The sequence below is a fragment of the Mesocricetus auratus genome, unplaced genomic scaffold, assembly GCF_017639785.1.
Source record: "Mesocricetus auratus isolate SY011 unplaced genomic scaffold, BCM_Maur_2.0 Super-Scaffold_100015, whole genome shotgun sequence".
In the NCBI taxonomy this organism is placed as follows: Eukaryota; Metazoa; Chordata; class Mammalia; order Rodentia; family Cricetidae; genus Mesocricetus; species Mesocricetus auratus.
Window position 1 is genome coordinate 33577043 of NW_024429198.1, and position 20808 is coordinate 33597850.

At 40.9% G+C, this 20808-nt stretch overlaps 1 protein-coding gene across 4 annotated transcripts in view; it reads right to left on the reverse strand.

The window, feature by feature from the left end:
- Window positions 1–20808, reverse strand: part of Atp9b (ATPase phospholipid transporting 9B (putative)) — a 195689-nt gene that overhangs the window by 39534 nt on the left and 135347 nt on the right. For all 4 annotated transcript variants that reach the window (XM_040757788.1, XM_040757790.1, XM_040757789.1 and 1 more), the window contains exons 14-15: window positions 13737–13849; window positions 368–616 (exon numbers count right to left, since the gene is read on the reverse strand). In XM_040757788.1, the coding sequence (XP_040613722.1) occupies window positions 368–616; window positions 13737–13849 (362 nt within the window). The remainder of the gene's footprint in view (window positions 1–367; window positions 617–13736; window positions 13850–20808) is intronic.

The window sequence follows — 20808 nt, forward strand, 5'->3', positions numbered from 1 at the left end:
ACTGTTGAATGTAATGGTATAAAGCTAAAAGTTTAGGATCTCTAGGAATTTTCCCTTAATACCATAAGCAAATCCAGCCTGAAATAGTGTAAATTTCAGAGGTCAAGTCTGTGGCTATCCAAGATGGAGAGGACTAACTCTTAGGTATTGACACATTAGGGTCAAAGGTGAGCCCTGGAAGGTCTGAATTAAGCCCAGATGGTTGCATGTACTTCAGCTAAAGTTCATGTCAGAATAAAGGACACAATCCTGTGTCCTTGCTCCAGAGAAGCAGCCTTCAAGTCTGCAGAGTTCTGGTGAAACAGACCACACAGGCTTGCCCAGTGAAAGACACCCTCCCAAAAAGATGCTCCAAGGAGCCACTGACCTCATCAGGGCTGGATGCCTGGTAGGTGCGGTTCTCATCACTGAAGTCTTGGTCTGCTTCAGCAAACTCAGTCTCTCCGGTGACTCCAGCCCGAGCCTCGTACACAGGAGTGACGTTGTGACAAAGGGCGATGGCTTTTACTGCTTCATGGATTCTGCTGCTAACGCTTTTTTTAACTTTAGGGGTTGAAGACTGGCTTCTTCTTGGTAGAGCAGAACTTGGATTGTGCCCGTTTGCTTGGGACTGTACCTTTAAAACAGGGTGCCATGTAATGAGGGCCAACAGAATGAAGAGGACCACAAAGAAATTACTGGCATGTTTTATGAGGCAAAACAAGCTGCTTGAGACAAGAACAGCAATTTGATTCTTTCTCTTACACTGTACCCATGAATATTAATCACTTTTTGTCTCAGCAATGCAAAATGCTTAGCTATTTCAAGGTTGTCACCATAGTATTTGCTATAATACTTAAAGCCCGGCACTTTCCCATTCCTAAATTCAATCTACTGTTACTTTACTCCTTAAAACAGTAAGACAAAGATCAAGGCAAAATGGTGATCTCACACACGGACATCAAACAATAGCAAAACAAAGCAGCCACAATTCTTATGATTCTCCCTTGATTATAAGGGAATCTGCTGTGCACAGGTCTCTGAACTTTGGTGGTCTAGTTTGTAGCTAACACAGATTAGATATAATAATGGGTGTGTCAAGGAAAACAAGCCTGTCAGATCTCAGTCTTGTTCATGGGAAGTAACTGCCCACTGAGCACTGTGGATCTCCCTAACACCCATCAGGTCTGGTTATGAGTCAGCAAGCTGTCACTCACCTCTACCAGGGTAGGTAAAAGAGAACATTACCCAATGCACACTCTCCTATCAACTTCAGAGACTCGGGACAGTACTTAGTGGGGACAAGGGATTAGAGCGACCGAGGCACTGGATATGAGTCTCTCTCTCCCCACCGAGCACAGGCTGCACGAGGAGATATGTATGTGTACCTCCTGTACAGGTATCTGTCCAGTGCTCAGCTGTGCTGCCCACAGCGACCCCCCAATCTGCCAAACCTTATATCAAGCAGCAGAGGAGTTCAGTCCCTCTTCTGAATTACATAATGCTCACAGATGCTTGTACAATTTAATTTCACACAAATTCCATTAGAGAGTAAGCTCTCAACCTCCCAGTGATTCCAGTGGGCAAAGATAATCAGGTTAAGAAAGACCTGTGCTACATTAGCGTGGGCTAGAGACACAGAACATAATCAGAGACTAACGAGTTCCACATACAGAGTCATACTGGCAGAATCCATGGCCTTTAGTGAAAGGTCTTCAAATGCTCTTAGGTAATGTAAGTAAACATTAAATATCTGCCATACAGTGATTCTTCATTCTGCTTTTAAGAGGTTCCTGATAAAATAATTATTATCATAACCACATATAATCTGTAATATTCACATTAATGGATACCATAAGTTAACTTTATTATTTTAGGGTCTCTATGTATCCTAGACTGGACTGAAACTTTCAACCCTCTTGCTTCAGCCTCTTGAGTGCTGGGATTACAGGTGTCTACCACAACACCAGAAAAGCAGTGGTTACTTGGTACCACTTCACTCTGGGCAAAGATTTCTAGGAAAAAGAAAGCTTGAGCTCTTCTCCTTTAGATTTTTGTTTGTTTGTTTGTTTTGGTTTTTCTAGACAGTGTTTCTCTGTATTGTTTTGGAGGCTTTCCTGGAACTTGCTCTGTAGACCAGGCTGGCCTTGAACTCACAGAGTTCTGGGATTAGAGGTTTGAGAGACCAACGCCTGGCCCTCTCCTTCAGATTTTGCTAAGCTCAGCAGCATGAGTTTTTGCCAAACAAAGACAAAGACAAAGACACACACACACACACACACACACACACACACACACACACACACACACACACACTGAGAGAGAGAGAGAGAGAGAGACAGACAGACAGACAGAGAGACAGGGAGAGAGACAGAGGGAGAGAGAGATTCAGGGTAGTCAAAATAGTTCCTTAAGAATATATGATATTCTAGTAATCTAGATCAGCCTAGGCCCGCATTCCAGTGATCTGTACACAACTAGTTGAGGCCAGGGTATGGCGTACTGCAGCTCCCATCCTGGCAGGAGCCAGCCCACCCAGAGACTGCCAGCACGTCCAAGTCCTATTCTCCACCCATGGGACAGGCAAGGTAAGTGTGGGACTGTCTCCAGCCTACCTTCCGGTGCCCTGAGCAAGAACCACCACAGACCTGGGGACTGCACACTCTGGATCACATCCCGACAGGGTCCAGCCTACCCAAAGATTGCCAAGGCCCTGGTACTAGGACCACCTCCATCCATGCAAGAGGAAAGCCATCAGAGTATAGGACCTGCTTGCACACACTGGAAAGGAACCATGGTCACATACCCATCAGGACTCCTTCTGCATCCACTGAAAGAAATGATGGAAAGGAGACAATATAAAAACACACCAAGCAATGGAAAAACCAATATGGCACTGCCAGAGTCTGGAGACTCTACACCTGCAAGACCTGAACAGCCCAATGCAGATGACAAAGACCTTAAAAACAACTTCATGAAAATGATAGAGGCCCTCAAAGAAGATATGAGAAAATCCCTTAAAGACATGGAAGAAAAAACAATCCAAAAAAAAAATACAAGAAATGGAAGAAAAAAATCCCAAAAATGCAAGAAATGGAAAAAAAGACAAACCAAAAACTTCAACAAATGCAAGAAAGAAAGGAAAAGACAAAGCAAAAATTACAAGAAACAATTCAAACAGTGCAAGGGTTGAAAGCTGAAATAGAGACAAAAAAAAAAAAACCACAGTCAGAAGAAATTCTGGAAATAGAAAAGCTGGGCAAATGGTCAGGTACTACAGATGCAAGCATATCCAACAGAATACAAGAGTTGGAAGAGAGAATCTCAGGTGTTGAAGATACACTAGGGGAAATACTCATTGACCAAAGAAAATCCTAAGTCCAACAAATCCCTAACACAAAATATCCAGGAAATATGGGACACCATGAAAATGCCAAACCTAAGAATAATAGGTATAGAAGAAGTCGAAGAAAACCACCTCAAAGAGGCAGAAAACATAGTCAACAAGAATCATAGAAGAAACCTTTCCCAACCTAAAGAAAGACATGCCAATAAAAGTACAAGAAGCTTACAGAACACCAAATAGAGGGACCATAAAAAATCCCCTTGCCATATAATAATCAAGACCCCAAACATACAGAATAAAGAAGAAATATTAAGAGTAGCTAAGGAAAAAGGTCAAATAACATACAGAGGCAAACCTATCAGAATTACACCTGACTTCTTCATGGAAACTCTGAAAGCCGGAAGGTCCTGGATGGATATTCTACCAACACTAAGAGACCACAGATGCCAGCCCAGACTACTATACCCAGCAAAGCTTTCAATCACTATAGATGGAGAAAACAAGATATTCCATGACAAAACTAGATTTAAACAATACGTATCTACTAACCCAGCCCTATAGAAAGTTTTGGAAGGAAAACTCCAACCCAAAGAAGTTAACTACAATCAGAAAAACATAGGCAATGAATAATTCAACTTTACCAACTACCAAAAGAAAAAAGGGGTGAAAATCCAAACACAATTCCACCACCACCACCAACTTCAAAACAAACAAAAATAAGCAATCAATGATCATTAATATCCCTCAATATTAATGGTCTTAGTTCGCCCATAAAAAGGCACAGGTTAACTGAATGGATTTGAAGACAGAATTCATCCTTCTGCTGCATACAAGAAACATACCACAACTTCAAAGACAGACATTACATCAGAGTTAAGGATTGGGAAAAGATTTTCCAATCAAATGGACCCAAGAAACAAGCAGGGTTAGCAATCCTAATATCTAACAAATTAGACTTTAAACTAAAATCAATCAAAAGAGATGAAGGAGGTCACTCCATACTCATCACAGGAGAAATGCACCAAGAGGAAGTATCAGTTCTGAACATCTATGCCCCAAATACAAAGGCACCCACCTTCGTAAAAGAAACATTACTAACTCAAATCATACATAAACGTATAGTGGGAGACTTCAACACTCCATTCTCACCACTAGACAGGACCACCAGACAGAAACTTAACAAAGAAGCAAAGGAACTAATAGAAGTTTTACAGAACATTCCACCCAAACACAAAAGAATATACCTTCTTCTCAGTGCCACATGGAACCGTCTCAAAAATCAACCACATACTCGGCAACATATCAAACCTCAACAAGTACAGCTCCATGTACCTTATCAGACCACCATGCGTTAAAGTTAGAATTCAACAACAACACCAATTGCAGAAACCCTACAAACTCATGGAAATTGAATAATGTGCCATTCCTGGGTCAAAGAAGAAATAAAAAAAGAAATTAAAGACTTTCTAGAATTCAATGAGAATGAAGATACAACATACTCAAACTTATGGGGCACTTTGAAAGCAGTGCTAGGAGGAAAGTTCACAGCACTATGTGCTCACATGAAGAAATTGGAGAATAGTCACACTAGAGAATTAACAGCACAAATGAAAGCTGTAGAACACAAAGAAGCAAACTTACCCTGGAGGAGTAGACGCCAGGAAATAATCAAATTGAGGGCTGAAATCAATAAAGTAGAAACTAGGAAAACAATACAAAGAATCAATGTAATGAAGAGTTGGTTCTTTGAGAAAATTAACAAGATAGACAAACCTTTATCCAAACTTACCAAATGACAGAGTGTGAACATGCATATTAACAAAATCAGAAATGAAAAGGGGCCATAACAACAGACACTGAGGAAATCCAGAGAATCATCAGGTCATACTTTGAAAACCTAACTAGAGAAGTAAGAAAACAAAAGATCAAGAGGATACGAATTGGGAAGGAGGAAGTCAAACTTTCACTATTTGCAGGCAATATGATAGTCTACGTAAGCGACCCAAAGAATTCTACCAGGAAACTCCTACAGCTGATAAACACCTTCAGCAAAGCAGCAGGATAGAAATTAACTAAAAAAAATCAGTAGCCCTACTATATATAGACAATAAAGGGGATGAGAAAGAAATCAGAGAAACATCACCCTTTACAATAGCCACAAACACCATAAAATATCTTGGGGTAACTCTAACCAAACAGGTGAAAGACCTGTATAACAAGAAATTTGAGTCTTTAAAGAAAGAAATTAAAGAAGATACCAGAAAATGGAAAGATCTCTCATGTTCATGGATAGGTAAGATCAACATAGTAAAAATGGCAATCTTACCGAAAGCAATATACAGACTTAACACAATCCCCATTAAAATCCCAGCACAATTCTTCACAGACCTTGAAAGAACAATTCTCAACTTTATATGGAAAAACAAAAGACCCAGGATAGCTAAAACAACCCTGTTCAACAAGGCAATGTCTGGAGGCATCACCATCCCTGACTTCAAAATATATTACAGAGCTATAGTCCTGAAAACAGCTTGGTATTGGCACAACAGAATCAAATTGAACACCCCAACGTTAACCCATACACAAATGCTCTTTGACAAAGAAGCTAAAATTATACAATGGAAAAAGAGAAAGCATCTTCAACAAATGATGCTGGCATAACTGGAGGCTGACATGTAGAAGACTGCAGATAGATCCATGTCTATCGCCATGCACAAAACTTAAATCCAAATGGATCAAAGACCTCAACATAAATCCAGACACACTGAATATGTTAGAAGACAAAGTGGCAGGTACCCTTGAACAAATTGGTACAGGAGCCCACTTCCTGAACATAATTCCAGTAGCATAGACACTAAGATTGACAATTAATAAATGGGACCTCCTGAAACTGAGAAAGTTCTGTATGGCAAAGGACACAGTCAGCAAGACAAAAAGGCAACCCACAGACTGGGGAAAGATATTCACTAACCCCACATCTGACAGAGGGCTGGTCTCCAAAATGTATAAAGAACTCAAGAAACAAGTCTCCAAAACACCAAAGGATCCAATCAAAAAGTGGGGTACAGAACTATATAGAGAATTCTCAGTAGAAGAGTCTAAAATGGCTGAGAGACACTTAAGAAAGTGCTCAACATCCCTAGCCATCAGGGAAATGCAAATCAAAACGACTCTGAGATACCATCTTACTCCTGTCTGAATGGCTAAAATCAAAAACACCAATGACAGTTTTATGCTGGAAAAGATGTGGAGAAAGGGGAACACTCCTTCACTGCTGGTGGGAGTGCCAGCTGGTACAGCCACTTTGGAAATCAGTATGGAGATTCCTCAGAAAAATGGGAATAAACCTACCACAAGATCCAGTAATTCCACTTTTAGGCATATACCCAAAAGATGCACATTCATACAACAAGGTCGTCAGTTCCACTATGGTCATAGCAGCATTATTTGTAATAATCAGAACCTGGAAGCAACCTAGATGCTCCTCAGCTGAAGAGTGGATAGAGAAAATGTGGTACATTTACACAATGTTGTACTATTCAGTGGAAAAAAAAAACAATGGAATCTTGAAATTTGCAGGCAAATGGATGGCATTAAAAGAAACCATCTTGAGTGAAGTAACCCAGTCACAAAAAGAGAAACATGGTATGTACTCACTCATATATGGATTTTAGACATGGATCAGGGGAGTGCCAATCTACAATCCCACTGCCAGAGAGTCTGGGAAACAGAACCTTCCATCGACTGATGGAAGCAGGGGCAAACACCCACAGCTAAACACTGAACTGAACTCCTGGGATCCAGTGACAGAAAGGGAGAACTGATGAGCAAAGGGGTTAAGACTGGGATGGTTTAACCCACAGAAACAGTTGACCTGAACAACGGGGAGCTCTTGGACCCCAGACTGATGGCTGGGTGGTCAGCATGGGACTGATCCAGACCCCCTGAATGTGGGTGTCAGTAAGGAGGCCTAGGTAATCTATGGGGCATTTTGTAAGCATTTATCCCTGGTGTACAAACAGACTTTGGCTGCCCATTCCACAATGAGGATGCTCTCTCAACCTGGACTCTTGGGGGAGGGCCTAGACCCTGCCCTGGATGAAATGACAGACTCTGGAGATCCACTATGGAGGGCCTCACCCTCCCTCGGGATCGGAGTGGAGATTGGGGGGCGGTTGGTGGAGAGGGCTGGGGAAGAGGGGAGGGAGAGGGAGCTGGGATTGACATGTGAAACGAGCTTGTTTCTAACTTAAAAAAAGGAAGAAAAAAAAAAGAATATATGCTGTTGCTGTGCCCTTGTGTGCTTCTCTGAGGCTAAAGGTGGGTCCCTGTTGCTGAGGACACTGTACACTTAGAACAAAGACTTACAATTTCTGAGCTGGATACAATCTGAAAGCTTCCTTCCTACAGTCTAGTTTCCATTGTACCAGAAAGTACTTTGTGAGCTGCCAAGGGAGGGAAATAGCTGTGACAACTATGACCCACAATAATGACAGTATGGCAAGATATCTATATCACATGTTGATGACAACTAACCATTGTCTAATTCAATTTAAGGCTCACTCAACAGGAGGGAACTCATGCCTGGTACTAGAAACCTAGCCAACTACCTGGGGCTATGAGGTCATGGATCCTTTTAGAAGAGAAATCTACTACCACCAGTTTGCTAGACCAGTGCCAATCCTTAAGTCAATCTTAGCCTTGCACTCACACCAGTGTAGCTACCTCTCACCAAAGAAGTTTCTCTCTAGAGCAAGTAGAAACAGACAAAAAACCACAGCTGGACTTAATCAATGATTAGTGGCTACATCTCCAGCACAGCCCCGACATCTCTGGTTCAAGGAACATCACATAAGGGAGCTGAAAGACTGGGTGAGGCAGAAAACAAGGATGTCTGTTGTGAGACTGTCTCTCTTGGAAATGGCTGCATAAAACAGACCCAAACAGTGATAATATCAATAGACATGCTAAGAAGGAGGGGAAAAACATCTCACCAGGGTTCCACACCTAGACAAAGAACTACTTAAACTAACGACTGTGTTTACAAAAACAAAGGTTAGGCTTAAACTTATATACACATAAACAACAAAAATGAACCCAGAAGATTATATTTATACATTTGTATATGTATTTATGTACACACATACTCGTATACACACACTCACAGCCTAGTGAATATGTAAAAATAATAGTCAAAGAAAAATTAAGTGTGTGTGTGTGTGTGAACCTTGGAAAGGGAAAATATAATTAAATTTTAATTAAAATGTATTTTTAAAAATTTAAAACAATAATATAAAATCTTTCATGAAATAGCAAGATAAAATATACTGGAATATAAAATACTCTGTATACATAGTGTATGCATGTATGTATGCATGTATATGCATATGTAAATCAGAATTAAACAACATAATACACAGACACCTATGGAACATTCCACTCAAACACCAAAGAATACACATTCTATCAGCAGCATATAGGTTTCTCTAAAATAGACCATATCTAGGGACATACAACAAATCTTTACAAATTCAAAAGTGGAAATAAGACCATATATCCTCTTTGACCACAGTGCAAAAACTTACAACTGACAGAAAACATATCTCTAGTAAATATACAAGCTCATGGAAATTTAAAAAAAAAAGCTTATTACAGAATTATTAATGGAGCAAAGAAAAAAATCAAGATATAAATTTCAAAAAATTTACTGGAACTAAATGAAAAAGAAAACATAAGCAATTACCCTCTTAGGACACATTGAAAGCCTTCCTACAAGGGAAATTTGTAGCTACAAGTGCCTACATTAAAAAAAATCAGAAAGAGTACAAATAAATGACTTGATGATACAACTCAAAAATTAGGAAAAACAGTGAGGAGGCCTCGGCAGTCTTTGGGGCCTCAGGTACTAGATTAGTATTTATCCCTGGCTTCCAAATGGACTTTGGGAGCCCATTCCACATGGAGGGATGCTCTCCCAGCCTAGACACGTGGGGGAGGGCCTAGGCCCTGCCCTGGATGATATGACAACTTTGGGGATCCACCATGGTGTGCCTCACCCTCCCTGGAGAGCGGAGTGGGGATTGGGTGGAGAGTGGAGTGGGGATTGGGTGGAGAGTGGAGTGGGGATTGGGTGGGGAGGTTGGGGGGGGCTAGTGGGGGCAGAGGAGGAGGGGAGGGAGAGGAAGCTAGGATTGACATGTGAAGCAAGCTTGTTTCTAATTTAAATAAAAAAAATTGGAAAAACAAGGAGAAACCAATCCAAACTCAGTGAAAGGCAAGAAGTAACAAAACTCAGTGCAGAAATTAATGAAATAGGAACAAAGAAAAAAGCACAGGCTCAACAAATCTAAAAGCTGTTTCCTTGACACAATAAGGAGACTGACAGACCTTTGGCCTAAGCAACCAAAGGGAGAAACAGGAGACCCACAGTAGCAGAATCAGGAATAATGAATGGAGAAACACTACAGTTGACATCAGTGAAATTCAGAAAATTATAAAGGAATACTTTAAAAGCCAGTGATGGAAAATCTAAGAAATGAATAATTTCTAGATTAAGCCAAACACCAAAATTAAACCAAGAAGAGATCAACAACCTAAACAGAATGATAACAAATGAGGAGACTGAAAGAGTTATAGACTTCCAACTAAAAAAAGGCCAGGACCAGATGGATTCACCACAGAATCCTTCCAGACTCTCACATATCTATAGCCAACCTTTCAAACTAATAAAAGAGAAAGGAAGGAAGAAGCAAAAGGAGCATTCCCCAACTCCTCCTACAAAGCCAGTTTCACTATAACACCTAAACCAGTCACAAGGAATCACACTATTAAATATCTACTTGAAAATGCCTGTAATACATGTAAGTTAGGGTATACAAATACATATTGTTTAAATGAAAATTTTATCCTGGCTGACAATACCCCCTCCAGGAGCCAAAGGGCACCTAACAAAAACCCCAATACTCAGCACAGTAAATTCTTGTTTGAGTTGTTGAACAGGGCTGTCCAAGAAACTTCTGAACATCACCAGTTATTGCTATTACACTTGGTTGACCCTAGTGTAGATGGTAAGTCCCTACTGCAGAAGACCTAGAATTTTGTCTGAGCTGGAACTGATTTGAAAGCCCCCTCTTAGAGGGCTACCTTTCATGGCATGAGAAGGCACCAATGGAAGGAAGCAACAAACAGTCGTATCCATTGTTGATGCCAAAGAACCATGACAACGAACAGCACAGCAAGATAACTCTAAGGGTGCAGTTAGCATGCATACCTTGATGTAACCAACAGATCTCTATTTGGACTTACAACCTCAAAAGAGGGAAGTCATGCCTGGTACTGAAAACTTATACCCAGTGAAGTCATGGATCTTGGAGAACTTATAACTACCTGTCTTAGGATTTCTATTGCTGTGACAAAACACCATGACCAAAAAGCAAGTTAGGTAGGGAAGGGTTTATTCATCTTATACTTCCACAGTACTGTTCATTATCAAAGGCAATCAGGACAGGAACTCAAACAGGGCAGGATTCTGGAGGCAGGAGAAGAGACCACAGAAGGCTGCTCTTACTGACTTGCTTCCCATGGCTTGCTCAGTCTGCTTTCTTATAGAATCCAGGACACCACACCAGAGATGGCCCCACCCACAATGGGCTGGGCCTTCCCCCGTCAATCACTAATTAAGAAAATACCTTATGGGTGGATCTTATGGATACATTTTCTCAATTGAGGTACCTTCCTTTCATATAACTCTAGTTTATGTGCCAAGTTGACATAAAATTAGCCACCACACCACTTTACTAAACCAGCATAATTCCTAACTGCATAAGTATTTGTCTTTGGACCCACAGATAAGTATAGTCCTTACCTCTCATGAAGGAAACTGCTCTTTTCAAAGGAAGGACACCATTACAGAAAATCACAACCAATCATAATGCAGAGTTGTGGAGCCCAGTCAAAGGGATACATCAAAAAACAAGGTATATACCTAAGCTCAGGGAGCAGTGAGGAAGAGGGAGGTACACAGACTGTAAGAGCGAGAGGATCAGGGAATTTGCTGTGAGGTGGTACTTCCTAGGAATGTCAGAAGCTACATCTAAAAAGGCTCACCAAGTATGACTGCTTACATATCAGCTGAGGAAGGACAAAAAAGTAACAGGCATGCCAAAGTGGATGGGGTCAGGATCAGGAGGCCTCAACCTTACACAAAGAACTACAGGCAACTGAGGAATGTTGAGAGCAGGAGAAAGTCTTCCCCCACAGAAGAGTACACCAAGAGGTTATCTAATGCCAAACAGTCAGCGCTGAAAACATATATACACAAGTAACATCATACAGACTGAGCAGGCTGTATTTATGTATTTAGGAACATACACACACACACACAAAACAGAGACACATATGCAAATACACACACACACACACACACACACACACTTAAGGAAGAGGCCATGAATTTGAGAGCAAGGAGGGGCATATGGAAGGGTTGGAGGGAGGAAAAGGTAAATGATAAAATTAAAACAAACTAATTTTAAAAAGTATATTTTAAAGAACTTTTAAAAGTGAACTTTTCATAAAAACATTTAAAAATAATAAAATACTCTGAATTACAAAAAATTTGCAAACATAGTACACATATAAATTATATCTAGACAAATCACATCCACATGTGTAAGATACTCACTGGCATCTGTGCAAATATACCAGACAAAATACATGCAGTCTATACAAGTGAGATCTTTTTTGCGTTTGGCAACATCTCAAGAACATAGTATATGTCAGACTGGTAGTAATTACAGAACAAGGTTTCCTAAAATTTGAATTCTAAGGAGAAAAATCCAATTTAGTCTGCAAAATCAATTTGAAGCAAATTGCTGTACGTAAAACACACAGCTGGTTCTTAGCTGATGTCACAGGTGTGCTGCTCCAAGAGCTAACTCAACTAACCATCCACGTCTGGATCTGAGGGGAGACCTGGGTCTGGATCTGAGGGGAGACATGGGTCTGGATCTGAGGGGAGACCTGGGTCTGGATCTGAGGGGAGACATGGGTCTGGATCTGAGGGGAGACATGGGTCTGGATCTGAGGGGAGACATGGGTCTGGATCTGAGGGGGAGACATGGGCACTGTCATGTTCTAAGTAAACCAACTAACAGGCAGGACAGCAGCCTGGGAAGTGAAACTCCTAGCATCAAGGGTTATCATGTACCTGATATTTTAGACAGATTTCCTGGAACTGTCAAGATTAATGTTCCTGAATTGGTAACTTCAAATTAGGGCAGATTTTTTGTTTGTTATTAAATTTTCTTTTGAGGGGTGCTGCAGAGGTATGGGGAAGATACAGAAGGGCTGGGAGGGGGATGGAATTGGGGTACATGGTGTGAAATTCCCAAAGATTCTATAAAGAAATTATGTTAAATAAAAAGATGAAGTAAAAATTATCGAAACACAAACACTCCTGGAAGCCAGGGGCACAAGCCCTCTTTGAGCTGAACATTCTCTGTACACAAAGGGTCCTGGTGAGACTAGAGTCAGGAGCATGGGTAATTAGAAGGGTCTGGGTAAGGGAGGACTGCATGGCACACTTGTCTGCAGCCTCTGTAAATGACAGGGCTTCTAAACTCACATGAAGCCAGATTAACTCCCCTTCTTGAACCTCAGCTCTGAGGAAGTAGTAATTATCTTTTTTTAAAAAGTCATATCATAATTACTTAGATAAAAGAACAGATTTTTGAAATTCATTTCATAATGTCCTGTTGAGAGAGAATGCCTATTGACACAGCAAATCCCCATGCTGTCAGAGGTCAGTGAACAGCATATGATGCTGCATGATGCTGAGTTATCCACCTTAGTTTTTGAAAAAGATGAAAAACAATTATTTTCTTAAAACCTGAGAAAGTTTTATTAATTATGAAAAAACAAAGGATTAAAAATAGTAATACCAGCATTCTATCAATTACTCTTTAAAATACAGTTTATTAAAAAGAGTTTCTTTTTAGAAATAATTCACTAGCCAGGTGATGGTGGCGCCCGTTTTAATTCCAGGACTTGGGAGGCAGAGGCAGCCGCATTTCTGTGAGTTCAAAGCCAGCCTGGTCTACACAGTGAGTTCCAGGACAGCTAGAGCTGTTACACAGAGAAACTCTGACTTGAAAAACCACCTCCCTCAAAAAAAAAAAAAAAGAAACAGAAAAAAAGAAAAATCCACTAAGAAAATAGCATACATGATTTGAGCTCATTAAATTTATTACATTTCCTATGATTCAGCTAATGTAGAACACTAGTCATAATTTCTTGACTGAGACACTAGAATTGATAGCTAGGTAACAATAAAGATTAAAGACAAATTAGCGTATAATAGACTCACGTTAGTTTACCAGTGTGGGTGCACTGAGAGAAGATGGTATTCACATACCTGCAAGTAGGAATTGAGGACGTGGCTTTGGATTTCGTCCATCGTGTCTGTTCCGTAGGACACAGTGCCCAGATGGAGCCGCTTAAATACCATCTCGTTCTGAGTGAGGGTTCCTGTGATAGGGGGATCAGCATCAGTGAACACAGGAAGTCTAGGGGAGGTCCTATTGCTCCATGAGGAGCTCTGGCCCGGAAGGATGCTGGTCACATCTTTGACTGTGCCCTAGGACACCTGTTAGAGATGCAAAGTGCCTGCAGAATGCTCATTCTGACAGGGAGCCTTAACATTTTTTTCCCCAAGCATGTCATGTTAACAACCTTCAACAATGGAAGGAACTCTAGAAAAAAGAAAAGCAGTCTCTGCTTTTGATTCAGATCTGTTAACCATCGTAACAGCAACTTCTGCTGTTCTGAGGAAGGCGTAAACTAGGATGCTCAGTCACCAATGACTCAGTCACAGTACTGAGTTGGAGAAAAACACTACCTAGCCCCAAATTAGCAGGGCTTAGTATCTTTAAAATGACCACACAAACCAGGCCTGCTCTCCAACTCTTGACCTTGCCTCAGCCTTTGGGATACTGGCATTACAAGTGTGTGCTGCCGTCCCCAGCTAGGTGTCCTGCCCCTGTGCTAGGGTCAAACCTCTGGCTTTGGGCATGTTAGGAAGTACTGTATCACTTAGTTATACTCCCAGCTTGAACTCTCCGTATTATCTCAGTGTCATTCCCAAAGCCCAGTTCTTAATCTGGAATGAAAATAGGTGCTGATAAAAAGAATGAAGAAAACAGTTTAATTAAAACTGGAAACTAGTAAGATGTGATGTGGCCAAATATTTAATCCCAGCACCCAAACTGTAGAGGCAGGTAGATCTCTGAGTTCCAGGCCAGTCTGGTCTACAAAGTTCAAAGTCAGCCAGGGATGTATAGTAAGACCCTGTCTCAAAAAACAAACAAACAACAAAATGGAAAACAAACAAAAGAAAAACCTAGGAACTAAAGATGCATAGGAAAAGGCATATATGACACTGCATGTACTTGAATTCACTTGATGGTGTATTTTTTTCCTAGATTACAGGCAAAGAAAAACCTAGCATTTCAAATGTAACAGGTCCACAGTCATATCATTACAATCATTCCATTCAGACTATTTTAGATAGTAAATTTAGGGTTTGAATGTGGCTCCTATTTTAATACACCACTTTAGACATCCTTTTAAGTCTGTGATATAATATTTCCAGTCTAAGTTTCCCAAGTTCAACAATGCTATCTACTGTATTTTGCTTCTTAGCAAGTCTTTGGAGAAATCTCAAGAGTAATTCCACACATGCACAAAGACTGTGAATAAAGAAAACACAGAGAACATTAAAATATTAAATACATGATGTAAAAGGTAACTAAAGCCCAAGTTACAACTATTATCTCCTCCTTCTAGGAGAATAATTATAAAGATGCTATAAAGCTCTGTATTTAGAGTTCTTTCCTTCTATTATGTAGCCCAGCTAGTCTCACTTGTAACTTTCCTGCCTGTATCTCCTGAGCAAGTGTGTGTCACCACACCTATCTCAAGGTTCTGATTATTAAAACACTTTCATTCAGTTGTTTATTTGGAGCCAGGGAGGATGACATGAAGAAGTCAGAGCAAATTCTTAAGACTGAACAACCAAAGACTACAACTTTAGTGCTGCATGTAGGTCTAGAAGCCCCTCTGAGGTAGAGTTCGCCTTCATTTTTGCAAATACATATCCACTGCAGCAGTACCAGTTTGGGCATGTCTGTTTCGTTCCTGGAGTGCTGTCTGGATAGCCTCATTGAAAGGCGTTTGATCCCACTCATAGCTTAATCCTCCGCACTTTGGGTCTGCCCTCTGTTCGGCCACACAGTCCTACTGACAGTAGTTCTGTAGTCACTTCTGAAATGAGGAAATGCTAGTCCTTCTAATTTCCTTCTTGAAGACTATTTTAGTTTACTGGTTCCTCTCAATATATCCATATGGATTTAAGACCAACTGTCCAAGTGCAGAAAACTAGGTATTTGGAATCTTTAGATTAATTTGATTTGCATATACAAATAAATATTTTAATTTTGATGCTATTCTAAATGAGATTGCCTTCTAATTCAACCTTGGGGTAGTTTATTGCTAGTATATAAAAATACAATTCATTTTTATGAATGATTTTGCTGTACATACTTTGGCTACTAGGTTCTTAAGGATCCATGAAGATTTCCTATATGTAAGACTGCATCACACAGAAGCAAACAGTTTACTCTCCTCTATAATATGGATGACACTTCTTTTTCATGTCACTTTGCCTTGGCTAAATAAACATATATATAGCAGAGTTATCTCCAGTACACAAAAAGGGAGAAACAACCCCAATGCCCATTCATTCATATGTGGATAAATAAAATGAAGTATATATATATATATATATATATATATATACACACACACACACAATGGAATAATATTTATGAAAAAAAAAGAATGAAGTACTCACTATATACTACACTGTGGATTAAGCTTGAAAATATTCTACTAAATGAAGCCCAAACACAGAGGCCAGATTTTTTTTAAATCATTCATACAATGCCCATGAGGCAAATCCACAGGGACAGAAAGCAGGGCCAGGGTTTCCTGGGACTATGGGTGGAGAAGGTACTGAGTGAGGTGTGACTGTCAGTGCATACAGGGTTACTCGGGGGGGCAATGAGAAATTTCTAAACTTGAACTGTGATAAGCACTGTAAAATAGCTACACCAAGTGCTGTGGAAGAGAGATTAAGCCTGGGTTTTTTACTTGAATTAAGCTACAATGTAAAATTATATATTTAAAATGTCTAAGCTGTAATAAACAGTGTCTGAATCAATTCAAAACTGATTATTCAAACCACTACTACCACTGCCCACCAGATAATAAGACAGTGTCTCAGAGTTGGAATGTGCATGTATGTAGACAAGGCGCTCCTTTAGGTGAACACATGAAATACACAGCAAGAGGGATCTTGTGAATGTTATTAGGATTTCAGTGTTGCTCCTGTACTCAGACGCTCTAGCTCAGTCACAGGTGAGTGCAATACCACAGAGCTCTTTCCTGTCTCACCTCTAGTACTTCTCACAGCTCACTCATGGGTGAGTTCTTGACTTTGTCGTCTTAATATGGCAGAAACCAATGGGTTCCAAACTGGAAACTGTTAGAAAGGAGGTTCTAGCTATGAAACCAGATGGTAAGGGAGCCACCGCATCAAAGAGAGTGACACTGAGTTATTTATGATACGCAGTTCCTGTGATAACAGGCTTTCTTGTGATTTCTAAGAGAAAACCACACAGTAGTCTTTTATAAAGCAGAGGCTTTTTGGACTGCAGTGAGCCAGGCAGGCAAAGAGGAAATTGATTTTCAAGAAAAACATCCTGCAGGCATCGTTCTCGGGGTGGCAACAGATGGAGTCCACGCTGGGAAGCAGATGTGAAGCTTCTGATCAGAGCCACTGGGCTGCAAGTTGCTGGTACACCAAGATTCTGCCAAGCCACAATACATGGACAGACAGGTGACTCTGACAGACAGCGGAAGCCACCTACAGTGCACAGGGACCAGCTCATCCCCAAGACTACAGGAGTTTCTGTGAAGATTCTAGCAAGGCAAAGCAATGACAGTGAGAGATCACTGATTACAGCAGAACAAACGAGTAAATGAAAACAAAAATCTCTCAGATGATGACTAATTCACTAAACTTTAACATGCACTGGTCACTAAAATGTTACTGAGTAGGTATGATGGCACACACATGATCCCAGCACTCAGGAGGTTGAGGTGGGATTATGAGTTTAAGGCCAGCCTGGGCTACACAGTGAGTTGCCTAAAAAACCTAACAGGACTGGAAAAATAGCTCATAAGCACGTAGACCAGAATTCAATTTCTAGAACCTACATTTTCTTTTTTTAAAGTTGGCCAGGCATGGTGGGGACACACCTTTTCTTTACTTCCAGCACTCAGGAGACAGAAGCAGGCGGCAGAGGCAGGCAGATCTGTGAGAAGAAGGGCATGGTAGTACACGCCCCTGTAATCCAGTGCTGGGGAGGTGAAGACACGGGGATCCCTGGGGTCCAAGGGCCAGCCAGGCTAGCTTACCTGGGAGTTCCAGGTGAGTGAGAGACCGTCTCAAAAAATATGGTGGGAACACCTGAAGAACACCCACACATACAAGCATGAATACACACACACACACACACACACACACACACACACACACACACACACACACACACACACACACCACTGTTCATGTAGAGTCAGTCTACTTTCCTCATCAATCAGGCCTTTCCCAAAGATTCTGATTCCTAGTACTGGAGGCATCTGCTCAGCCTCTGCTGGTGTTGAGTGTCTCAATCAGTCTAAGCATCCAAATGTTAATTACACCACTCCCATCCAAGCATGGACTGTAGTGAATGGCTGTCCTGATAAGACAGCACATGTTTGCTGCAAATGAATACTGCAGCTACATCGAGATGGAGAGACCTCAGTGACATTAAACTTTTCCTCTAAATCCTAGTTTCAAATCCGCCTATACTAACTAGCACACACACCCATTTCTTTTTGTTGCTGTTGTTGCTTTTAAAAACTATGAAAACAGCATTCCTCTCCTGATGGTGCTGGTCTATAAAACTCACAATATTCAAACCTGAACAAATGACATTTTGGGTAATGGATGGTATAATTAAAATATAGGTCCAAAAAAGTCCTGTTGTTTCAAGTAATGGTTTTGTTCTACATGAAGACAAAAACTTCCTAGCAAATGAATTAATGTATTACTTTAAAGACTGCACTGTGAGTTAAGTTTTAAAATTTATGAGTTCACTGCAGCATTGTTCTTTAAACAATGGCGTTGTCAAATGCAACCAGTGAGAAGATTAAAGTTCTCCCAGCAGATTAAGTACAAATTATCCGTCCTGTTTCAGCATCATTTGTTCATTTATCACATACTGTCTAGTATTCCTGGTCAGTGTCAATATGCTCTGCATCCTTGCAGCTAACAGATGTCGACTCTTGTCGAATGAATTACTTTATGTTTCACGCGCTGCTGGCCGCAGATGTGTCACTATAGCAACATCATTAATTTCAGATCTTACCGGAAACGTGCACTCCAATCAAACCTAATTATACCACATTGCTTTCTTGTCCACAAGAAGGAAACTATAATGCAATTATTGGGACACTTCATTTTCTATTCTGCTGTGGCAAATGAGAGAGCCACTGTGATGGACGCTTCTTGTCAAAAAGCTTATTGATGAAGCACAAACCCAATTTACAATCATACGAAGGAAGGACCACCTTTCAATTATGTTGGTAATGTAAAGCTCCTTGGATGCCAGCTTACACGCAAACGTTTCAGCAGGAAGTCAGCCCTTACAAGACATCTGAAAGCTGACTGAATCCCGAGTGCTGGTGTTCTGCTTTCCACAACCAAAGCCGTTCATGCCAACAAGCATCCACTGCTGCAAGTTCTGCTGGAGCTGAGGACACAAGGTATCAGCAGCTAACACCTTAACCCTTCCAACATACATCTACTTGTAGGAGAATACAGAGCCATTACTCATGTGACTAAAATAGAGAATATGAGACGGAACTAGCAATTTACATCCTGGAACATAGCACCGAGAGTGCACTGTCTCAGCAGGACACAAAAGGGGCTGGGGGCAAGATGGGTGCTGGTAGACTTGCCCAGATTTCTATTTGTGCTCACCTACTGTTCCCGTCCCTAGAGTTGTCCAGCAGTTGCCTCTGAGCTGGAGAGACTGACAACTCTCACTCAGTAGAGCTAAAAATGTGTCTGAGATCACAATTAGAGGGGTGGCCACCACTCACTCTCATGTCTTTTCATCAGACCTGTGAAATACACATGTTTTTTATAAGACTGAGATGCGAGAAATGAAATGCCACTTAGCCAATGACAATAATCATTATCATTTGTTCTTTGTTATCCATCAGTCTATGATTTAGTCAGTATGGCCTTTATGATAGGCTATGACAGATCTACCACCTTCAAGAAGCCCCGGGGAGAATCAGGGAGCCAGAGTCCCCCTCTCCTAAGACAGGTTAGGATCCACCCTGAGAACAGGTGATGAACCAGAGTCTCCTGGAAGACAGTTTAGGCTGCAGTTGGAGACGCAGCCCGAACAATTACAACATATCTAAACATTAGCCAGACAAAGGAAAAACTCAGCCAAGGATGGCATTTTCTTCAATGGCTCTTAGAATGAAAGGCTTCTTCAGAAAGGCAGTGGTGGGCAGGCACAGTGGCTCACATCTATAACCCAGCAATTGGGAAGAAGTGGTGGAAGGGCTACCATTGAGTTCAAAACCAGCTGAGGCTATACACTGAGTTCCAGGTCAGCCCAGGAAGCAGAGGAGGAAGTCATCTCAACAAATAATCAAGCAAACAAAAAGTAAAAAGCTGTGACACCATCTGGTTTGCTCCTCAGTACATTCTATATAGTTCTGCTGATTCCTAACTCTCAGGTCATGTGAAAAATCGATTGTTGTGGTCCTTTTTCAGTGTGAGCTTACTTTGTAGACATTAAACCCTCCCTCCTCTGGCTGCAGTCTGCTTGTCTTAGGACTCTTGAGAGCTGGGAGAAAAGAAGTTCTACTTGCTTGAGCTTAGGACTGGAAAAGAGGCAGGAGGAGTCTCAGGCCTATAGTCTATGTGATTATTTTTCTGCAGAATTATATATTCAAAATTGCATTCTGTTCTCTAGTCTTTTGGATTTGTTATTATCTAATCCCTAACACTAAGACTGCTTGCATCCAAGAAGTACTATTTAGTTTTAAAAACAGCACCAAGTGAAGGCAGCTTTGGGTTTCAGGATCTTACCCTGATGAACTAAAATTTCACAATGGAAAATGGGCAGCTGTAATTAAGAATCTCATCTTTTTGTTTAAAAAAAAAAAGGAAACCAGCAATTTAGGGAGGACTAATGTCACAAAACATTTACATATTAACAACAGCAGGCAGCCAAAGACAGATATTCAAAGTGCTGTTTTTGGGAGTGACTAGGACAACTCAGGCCAGCACCCTG